Source organism: Poecilia reticulata, unplaced genomic scaffold, assembly GCF_000633615.1.
Source record: "Poecilia reticulata strain Guanapo unplaced genomic scaffold, Guppy_female_1.0+MT scaffold_253, whole genome shotgun sequence".
NCBI lineage: Eukaryota > Metazoa > Chordata > Actinopteri > Cyprinodontiformes > Poeciliidae > Poecilia > Poecilia reticulata.
Window position 1 is genome coordinate 151,971 of NW_007615037.1, and position 10,000 is coordinate 161,970.

The window sequence follows — 10,000 nt, forward strand, 5'->3', positions numbered from 1 at the left end:
GGAAGAAGGATGAAGAGGAGGATGAAGAGGACCGAGAGGAAGAAGGATGAAGAGGAGGATGAAGAGGACCGAGAGGAAGAAGGATGAAGAGGAGGCGGCGCTCCAGCTGGTGTCTTACGTTGCTGGTCTCCACGCCGCCGTACTTGGCCCTGACCTTTGGCTCCTGGATGGTCTGCAGGTTGGTTCCGGTCACCGTGATCAGCGTGCTGCCGCTGGACAAACACACAGGGATGGGGTCAGGGTTCTGGGTCGGTTCTGGTTCTGATGGCTCAGTTCCTGGCTTTGGATCTACAACTGGACATTGATTAATGATCAGCTCTATCAGAGCCCTGATTGGTCCAGATGTTCCTAACATCTAACTGTTGCACACCGCACTTTTCAGTTTTTTATCTGTTTAAATTGTGAACATTTTCCTTCCCAGCTGTAAATCATCATGTTGGTTTTTCACAGTAAACTGATGAGTGCTGCAGAGAAACCGATCTCACTTGAGGATGGTCCAGTTGGGCTCGATGCCGGAGACGGTCGGGTCCTCGCTGTAGCTGTAGCTGACCTCGCTGTTGGTCACCTCGGCCCGGTCGATCATCAGGCGCAGGGGGGCGAGGCCGGCGCCGGTTGGCGAGGCGGGTGTTATGCAGACTATCTCCCGATTGGTGCGCCTGCAGGAGGAGAGACGCCGTTAACCTGCCGGTGGTCTGGAGGTTTTCTGGGCCGGCTTCCCGTCTGCTCAAGAACCTGAAGCTTCCCCGATGGACTCACTTCACAAACAGACACTCCTCCTTGTGGACAAACACAGAGACGCCGCTGCCGGAGTCCAGGTGTCGCCCGACCACTGTCAGCCGGGTTCCTCCGGAGACGGGCCCCATCAGGGGGCGGATCCGGGTGAAGCTTGGGCTCTGAGGAAACCGGGGAATCATTTCAATCACGAAACGGATTGGATCGGCCGTTCTGACCAGGTTTTTCGTCTTCTAAACCTAAGAAGCTAACTAAGCTTCCTACATGGAAAGCTAACTGGAACCTGTATCTGAGAAGCTGACTGGGCCCAGCGGAGACTCACCACGAAGGAGTAGGTCTGGGTGGACAGGGTCCGGTACTCGGCGCTGCACACGCCGATGCAGAGCTCCACCGGCCCGCCGGGCGAGTGCGGCAGCAGGGCTTCGGCCATGTCGCACACGATCCTGCAGACGACCCGGCAGAGTCAGGGGTACGCCTGCTTAGCATGTTCCTTAGCGTGTTTCTTAGCGTGTTTGCCATTACAGGCTAGCTAACAGGCTAACGTCTTTGCTGGCCTGTTTCCTATTGTTGACCCAGACTGACCTCTCGGCGCTGACGTACAGCGACGGCACCGGGTTGCAGCGGACGCCGGCCACCTGGATGTGCGTGATCTCCTTGACCTGCAGACCCAGGTTCTCGCCCTCAATGGCGACGCGGGTGCCGCCCTCGCGGGGTCCGGTCAGCGGGTCGATCTGCAGGAGACGGCGGGTCAGAAGCGGCCAACAGAACCCTGAGGTAACGCTGCGGCAGACCCACCTTGGTGATGCGCGGATGGCTGCAGCGCAGGTTGTGGCGGCCGTGGTGCATCCAGTTCTGCTCCGGCGAGGGGCAGTGCTGCCGCAGGAGGCACTTCCTGCTCTCCACGCACCACCCGCACTCGAACACAGGGGGCGCTTTGAGGCACTGGCCACAGCTGGAGCGCTGCGCTTCACACTTATACAGCAACGCTGCGGAGAAGTGCAACAGGCAGAATCAGAACCGACCTCTGGCCCACTGGGTGGTTCTGGTTATTAATTGTCCCCCAGATTAATAATCACTGATAACCTTTCATGAAGGTGGGCTTGTCAATCAGGAAGTTTTCGTCCCAGACGATGGAGAAGTCCACCTGGAGGTCTCCGGCCTCATCTCCTTCGTACCAGTACTGCAGAACCAGAACCAGAACTTCCTTCAACATCGAGACTTCACATGATCATTTACAGTCAGGTGGCTGAGCAGAACCAGCAGCATTTAGCTGGTTCTGGTTCCACTCCAGCTCCCACAGAACCTGGACCGTCAGCTGAGAGACGGGTCTGTGTCGTGGAGACGGAGCCAGCAGGAATTCTGGGAGTTTACGGCTAAATGGACAATTTCCTCCGGGAGCCAAGATTGAATTAAAAACACACTGAGGGTCTGTCAGCAGGCGCAGCACGGTGTGTGTGTGTGTGTGTGTGTGTGTGTGTGTGTGTGTGTGTGTGTGTGTGTGTGTTTTATAAACTGTAAAACTCTGTCAATCTTTCATAAGTCATTAATTATATGAATATTTATGTTACATTTTTTATCCAAACAGAATTTAATGAAGTTAAAKCAAACAGCATGTTTATAGTCAAAGGACAGGAAATGAGCGGACGGCGTTCATCCTCAGAAAGACATGGATCCGTGTCAGAAGAGTGTCTTGGTGAAGACCGACGTCCAGACGGTGGTCCTTGTTGGACCGGTCCAAACCGGTCCAGACAAATCAACAAAGAGCACGCCTGGAGACAATTTCAGATCCAGGCCCAGGAAACAGAACCCTGCCTGCCTCTTCCCTACCGACGGGCCGAGCCCGGTCAGCGGGTCAGGCCTGGATCGGTTCATCCCGGGTCGGACCCGCTTACCGAGGTGTTCTGGCACTGGATGCAGGAGGAGTTGAAGCGCACGGCGGGGATGCGCTGCACCTTGCCCTGGATGCTGAACACGCACTCATAGTTCTTCTGACCCGACTGCGGCTGCGGCAGGTTCCGGGCCCGGAGCGTGATCGGACGCACCATCCCAGCCGGAACCAGGATGTCGGCGGTGGGGAGGATCTGAGGACAGCCCTGCAGAGACACATACGAACATCAAGGGGTTCTGACCCTGTTCAGAAACTGTCCATCCTGAAACCTCCAGACTGACCCGGTTTCCACTAAAACTTTCCTCCCGATCCTGTTTCCACGGTAACATCACCGCCAACCTGATTGTTCCCAACCTTCCCACATTTTTCCCAAAATGTTCCCAACTGTTCCCAGAAGCAGCTCACCTCCATGCTGCTGACCCGGCCCTCCTGGAAGGAGCAGTCCTTCAGGTTGTTGGTGCAGATGTGGCGAAATTTACACCAGAGGCAGGGAAAGCTGCTGCTGACACAGGAAGTACACCTGAGGGGAGAGGGAGAGGCTCTGATTGGTCCAGCAGGGTCACCTGTAGGGATGGGTACTGAATTGCGTACTTTTATTGGTACCGACTGAACTCTGCTGGTACTACCAAGTACCTATTCAAGTAAAGTCAAACAGTACCGGGACCTCCGGAAGCAAATGGAGTAGACGGTTGCGTCAGAGCCTCTCCCACGTTAACATCAAAAACTCGTTAATATGCTCACTGTCTCGACAAAATAACTGATGAACGGGAGGAGAAACACGTCGAGCCGTAAAAAACCCGATAAAGATGCCCAAAACTCAGGCTAACAGCGCCCCGGTGGCTAAGCTAACACGCGTTCGCGCCAAGCTAGCGTTAGCCAGCGTGGCTAATGCTGAGCTCTGGGACGGACACGGACCCGGAAGGAAAACTTAAGGGTCCGTGGGTTAGGGACCCTTAAGGGGGATAATGCAAAGCTACAACAAAACTTCGACCATCTGGGACATGAGATCAACGGTGAGCTGGACAGGCACTGAGGCAAAGGGGCAACCGCTGTGCTACTGCATCCGGCAACAGAGGAAAACGCAGCTTAAAGTGCTTGATTTACGATCCCGCTTTGGGGTGGAGGAGGGGAACCCCACCACCACACAGCAGCCGGAAGGCCAGGAGGGGAACCCCACCTCCACACAGCAGCCGGAAGGCCAGGAGGGGAACCCCACCTCCACACAGCAGCCGGAAGGCCAGGAGGGGAACCCCACCACCACACAGCAGCCAGAGGGCCAGGAGGGGAACCCCACCTCCACACAGCATATCGAGTAATGGGGGGTAAGGGCGGGTAACAGGGAGTAACGGCGGGTAACGTGGATTAACGGGGTAACGGCGAGTAACGGCGGGTAACGGGGAGTAACGGCAGGTAACGGGGAGGAACGGCGGGTAACGGGGAGTAACGGCAGGTAACGGGGAGTAACGGCGTAACGGGGAGTAACGGCGTAAGGGGGCGTAACGGAGTAATGATGGGTAACGGGGAGTAACGGTGGGTAACGGGGAGTAACGGCGTAACGGGGAGTAACGGTGGATAACGGCGTAACGGGGAGTAACGGCGTAAGGGGGTGTAACGGGGAGTAACGATGGGTAACAGGGTGTAACGGCGGGTAACGTCGATTAACGGGGTGTAACGGTGGGTAACCGGGTGTAACGGCGGGTAACGTGGACTCTAACTTACCATCTCGTGGGAGAGGACACTGTTTGTGACGTGGGACTCACAGGATGGACCGTTTTCTCCTAAAGGCGCCTCTACTGGCCTTTTCTCAGTTTGAGAGGTTTAACCCTCGACTTGCCAACGGGGTCACGACTGAGAAGAGGGAGTTTCTCATCTTGGAAGTCAGTCGAATATTGTTTTGCTTTGTTACTGTTCCTGTTCTGGATTCAGGGGCCAAATCAGTCAAGGTAATTTTTTATATTACTGTCATAATTTAAAAATCGTTTCCTTGAATGTAAACGGATTGAGTAGTCCAGTGAAAAGAAAAAGGGTCTTGGCCAAATTGAAAAAAGATTAGATACAAATCGCTCTTTTACAAGAGACGCATATGTCCAAACAAGAACATGACAAGTTTAAGTCATTTGGTTACCAAACACGTTTTATAGCTCTTGTAGAAAGAGAGGGGCGATCACCCTAATTTCTAATTCACTGAACTTTGAGTGGATATCTGAGAGGGGGGACAAAGAGGGCAGGTTTGTTATTATAAAGGGGCGGATTGATAATGTTGTCACGATTACGTAGCACCAGAGAGCGACAGAACTTTCTTAAAAACGCTCTGACACCATTATCTCATTTAGTGAAGGAGTTGGGGCTGGAGATTGGAGCCAATCCCTAATTATGCTCTATACAACAAGCTATAAGAAGCAAAAAACTGGTCGGTCAAAAGATCTAAAGATCCTGATCAGGGAGATGGGCATGTCTGGAGGGATTGAAGAGATTTTACTCTTCTACACACAGTTCACTCCAGGATCGACCTTTTCTGACGAACGCCATCGATGGACCTAAAGTGAAGTCAATAATAATGAAATATAAATATAATGAAGTAAAGCTTCATTGGTGCGGCTGATATTTCAGACCATCATCTATTTGTCTAATAGGCCTAAAACATTATGGCGCTTAAATATAGGTATCCTTAATAATGAAACCACAACGAAGGAGATTAGAAAAGAAATAACAGCAGTGATTCTTGAGAATAGGGACAAAACAGGTCCTATGGATAAAGCACAATATTTGAATAAAATATATGTGGCACTATGAAAGTGAGTCCTGAAACTAGTAGTCCCCCCATTTTCCATTTTCCTTGTTTCCTTGTAGAGTTTTTCTGTTTTTGTTTTGAAATGTCATTGTTTGAGTGTTTGCAGCTAGTTTTCGGCGTTAGCTGCGGCTGTTAGAATTGATTAGATTTAACAATGTTTATTAGAATTAATGTTTGGGTTTCGCCATCGGAGGGCGCTCAGGTGCCGCTCTGGCAGGCTGGAGGAGTCCGCCATTGCCGAGAGGGCAGCTTGTTGCAGCGGATGTTGGAGCGCTACTGTAACCGCTGTACTTTCTTTTCGCAGTTTACACTGAATAAATATGCTACACGCGGAGTGACTCGGCCCATCATTTCCTGCGGTGTAACATGTACAGAAAATATAATTTTTTCAAATATCTGACTAAACTAACCTGGGTCATGTGATCACAACAATGTATGTTTTCCAGGTATTTGATGAATATTTTTTATTTTAAACATTGTAGTCGGTGGATGATGCCTGTAAAATCCCTTGTCCAGGAGCAGAACTCAATACATTATAATAGTTTAAAACAATTTAAAAAATATTAAAATTATATATTATGACAATTAAGTACAAGTATTCATATAAATAATTATAAAGGTATCAATAAATTGAATTAGAAAGCATTTTTATATATTTTCCAACTCCATTGAAATTTGTCCCTAGTTTTTGTCAACACCGTCAGACATGAAAAGAATGTAAAAAAATCAGGCATTATTGGAGGCACCAGAACTTCTGAGGACCCCATGACCGCTTCCTGTCTCTTCCTTTGGTAACAGGGCTAGTTAGCTCCGGTTAGCTCTTTAGTTTTTTCTTCTTTTTATTCCTAAGTTGTTTGTCACAACCATGATGTGTCAACTCCATGATGACAATAACTGATAATTTACTAAACTTTGATGAAATTTTGTGAAATAAAAGATTAATTTTGGTAAAATGTAAAGATTTAATGGACCTGATGAGCTACAATATGGCCTCCTTCAGAATAACATCATATAAACTGAGGTAGTTTGGCTTTTTGTCAAATCCGTCGGTTTTTCTGACTCTTTCAGTGAAATTGTTGTCAAATCTCACTTAAATGTGCAGTTAATTCATTTTAATGTATTTTACATAAATTGCATTACTTCACATGTACAAAGTTTTTCATTTTACTCACCAGTTTGTCACCTTCAGCTCTGGGTCAACTCCGTCAGATGGACTTGTTATTTTTTGTTTTAAATAATATTTATTTTGTTTCTTGAGAAGCATTTGTCTGTAAAATGAGTTAAAATATCACTAATAGGGTCATTAAAAATTATTTTTTATTTTTGTCAGATGGTGATGACAGCGTTCTGGGTCAGGTCCTTTAAAAATGTAATTTAAAAAAAAAATGTTGCAACTGGGAGCCTGTAGCTTAGCATCTTTACATTTCCTAAACATTTGTCATATTTGCATACATAAGGTTGAGAAATAACAAAAAAATTATGGGAAAATTAAAACCCATTTTGTCCCTATTCTCAAGAATCACTGACCGAATGTGTAACAGACAATAATGACGGGCAGATAAATCCCACCTTGGTTTGGGACACGGTCAAGGCGGTAATGAGAGGGAGACTAATGTCTAGAACTGCTTATTTTTTAAAAATAAAAAGGTTGAAATACGAGGAATTGGAAAACACTTTGAGGAAATTAGAATTAAAACAGCAAATGACTAACAATGGAGAATTATCAGAACAAATAAAAACTAAAAACAATATAAATTATATACTTGAGGAAAAATTACGATTCTCCAAACAAACATTTTACAAATCAGGCCCAAAAGCTACACAAATCTTAGCTAGACAACTTTGTAAGCACCAATTGAAGCATTTGATTACCAAGATTAGAGAATCCTCAACTGGTAATTTAACTTGTGACAAGGATAAAATACATAAGACCTTTGAAAATTACTTTAAAACACTATACTCTGCCCCAGAACCAGTTAACATAACTGCTGTTGATGATCATTTGGCAGCTGTGGACCTTCCTTCGCTTGGACTAACCCATAACGAAGCTCCATCTGCTCCCATTTTCCAGAAAGAACTGGATACAGTTATTGGACATTTGAAAGTATCAAGTGCCCAGGTAGTGAAGGGTTTCCAAATGAATGGTACAAGATGTTCAGGGAGGAGCTCTCCCTGGTTCTGCTCCAGTCTTTAACTGGACCTTGAGTAGGGCAGGAAACCACCATCTTGGAGAGAAGCTGTAATATCTGTCCTCCCTAAAGAAGGGAGACATGCTGAATACTGCGAATCCTATCGCCCAATCTCAATTCTGAATGTTGATTATAAAATTTTTACATCAATAATCTCTCGGAGAATGGAGCCTTACATGTTAGATCTAATACACGGGATTAATTAAAGGCCGGAAAACTCATGACGGCATAAGACGAACATTACATGTATTGGCTCGAGCCACAAATCAGAATCTCAGCGTCGCATTAGTTAGCATAGACGCAGAAAAGCTTTTGACCGGGTTAACTGGATTTTTCTATTCAAGGTTAATCTGGAAGGAAGTGGTTGACAAATGGACAGATGTCACTGGACTCCTGATGTGGCCCTCCTGTAACCCAAACCTTCGGCCAGGAGAGTTGGATGGAGGACTGGTAGCTTTGTGCCAATTTGTAGAAGGGAACCTTTAAAACATTTGAGCAACTGAAAAGGGATTTTAATCTTGAGAACAGAGACTTATTTAAATACTTTCAGGTAAACATTTATACAATACCAAAATAATAAAGGTTCCTCCAGAAGGTAATACTGTTGTACAAATTTTTACAAATGCTTATAGTCACCTCCCATGTAAAACCGTTTACTAACTATATAAGGGGTTGAAGAAACATAAGGCTGAGACCGTGTCCCGGGACACGGTCGAACGCCTTCTCCAAGTCCACAAAACACATGTAGACTGGTTGGGCGAACTCCCAGAACCCTCCAGGACCCTGCTGAGGGTGTAGAGCTGGTCCAGTGTTCCAGAACCAGAACCACACTGCTCTTCCTGAATCCGAGGTTCGACTATCCGACGGACCCTCCTCTCCAGGACCCCTGAATAGACCTTACCAGGGAGGCTTAAGAGTGTGACCCCCTGTAATTGGAGCACACCCTCCGGTCCCCCTTTTTAAACAGGGGGACCACCACCCCAGTCTGCCAGTCCAGGGGAACTGCCCCCGATGTCCATGCGATATTGCAGAGTCGCGTGAGCCAACACAACCCTRCAACATCCAGAGCCTTAAGGAACTCCGGGCGGATCTCATCCACCCCCGGGGCCCTGCCACCGAGGAGCTTTTTGACCACCTCGGCGACCTCGTCCCCAGAGATTGGAGAGCCCAACCCAGAGTCTCCATGCTCAGCTTCCTCAACTGAAGGCATGTTGGTGGGATTGAGGAGGTCTTCGAAGTATTCCGCCCACCGGCCCACAACGTCCTGAGTTGAGGTCAGCAGCACCATCCCCACTATAAACAGTGTTGGTGCTGCACTGCTTCCCCCTCCTGAGACGCCGGATGGTGGACCAGAATCGCCAATGTTTTTATAAAAGTATAAAAAAGTTTTTTAAAATCAAACGGTACCATGTTTCGCTATATAAGCGCATCATTGTGACCGTATGGAGGAAGAGTGGGGGATTTTCCATGCTTGTCCTGAAAGCAGCACAGCAGCCCAAGGACGTGATGACGTCAGCAGCCGCTGCGTCAGTAAACCCAGTCAGCATAGCCGGTACAAAACGCTAAAAGGTACGGCACAAGGCCAGCGGAGGAAACGCGTCTGGTTTGAGAGAGAACCTGGTTAAGCACAAGATTTTTCTAAATGCTGAAGAGTGCATGATTTTCTACAGCCTTCCACTGCTGCATTAGCCTCCGTTAGCTCGCCGGCATCTGACTGCAAGTCTTTCTCTGTAGCCAGCATCACGGATGAACAAACGTTCAACACATTTGGTGACGGCGACGTTTATGATGCAAGTGATGAGAAATGACAGGAAAACGTGGAGCTGGATTCTAATTTGTGCACAAAGATAAAACTCTGCATTCGTTGCTCTGAAGAGTCTCTTTAAATAAATTAGCAACATAGCTGTGATGTCACACTATAGAGTTGGATGTTGTCTTGATATATTTGTTATATATAAATATATTTTTTTCTTTTAAATTGAAAAATAAAAATTATTAAAAAGCAACACAGGCAAAAGTATCAACTGGTAGTGATTCCCAGGTACCGGATATTGGTACCGAGGGTCAAAGGTACCATCAGCTGACACGATGAAGAGGACGAAGAAGAGGAGGAGACTCACGAGCCGAGCACAGAGCAGTTGTAGTAAACCACGCTGGTGGAGATGAACCGGAGACCCGTCTCCGTGGAGCGCAGGCTGAGCTGGACCGCACGCTTCTCCCCTGGAGGAAACATGGCCGACCATCATCACTCAACCTGCACACGACCACTCCGCGTGCGTGTGTGTGTGTGTGTGTGTGTGTGTGTGTGTGTGTGTCTCACCGTAGGGAGGAGCTTGTGCTGGCAGCTCCTCGAGCGACGGCGACATGCACACCACCTGACCTTCTGTCTGCACCTGTCCA

General features: G+C 47.8%; 1 protein-coding gene across 1 annotated transcript in view; it reads right to left on the minus strand.

Moving 5' to 3' along the window:
* plxna3 (plexin A3) overlaps window positions 1-10,000 on the minus strand; it is a 58,904-nt gene that overhangs the window by 18,259 nt on the left and 30,645 nt on the right. The window contains 11 exon segments of the mRNA XM_008402733.2: window positions 119-212; window positions 486-656; window positions 757-893; window positions 1,055-1,175; window positions 1,315-1,463; window positions 1,528-1,718; window positions 1,816-1,912; window positions 2,625-2,825; window positions 3,026-3,140; window positions 9,721-9,820; window positions 9,921-10,000. The exon segment at window positions 9,921-10,000 is cut by the window's right edge and continues 77 nt beyond it. Coding sequence (XP_008400955.2) covers window positions 119-212; window positions 486-656; window positions 757-893; window positions 1,055-1,175; window positions 1,315-1,463; window positions 1,528-1,718; window positions 1,816-1,912; window positions 2,625-2,825; window positions 3,026-3,140; window positions 9,721-9,820; window positions 9,921-10,000 — 1,456 coding nt within the window.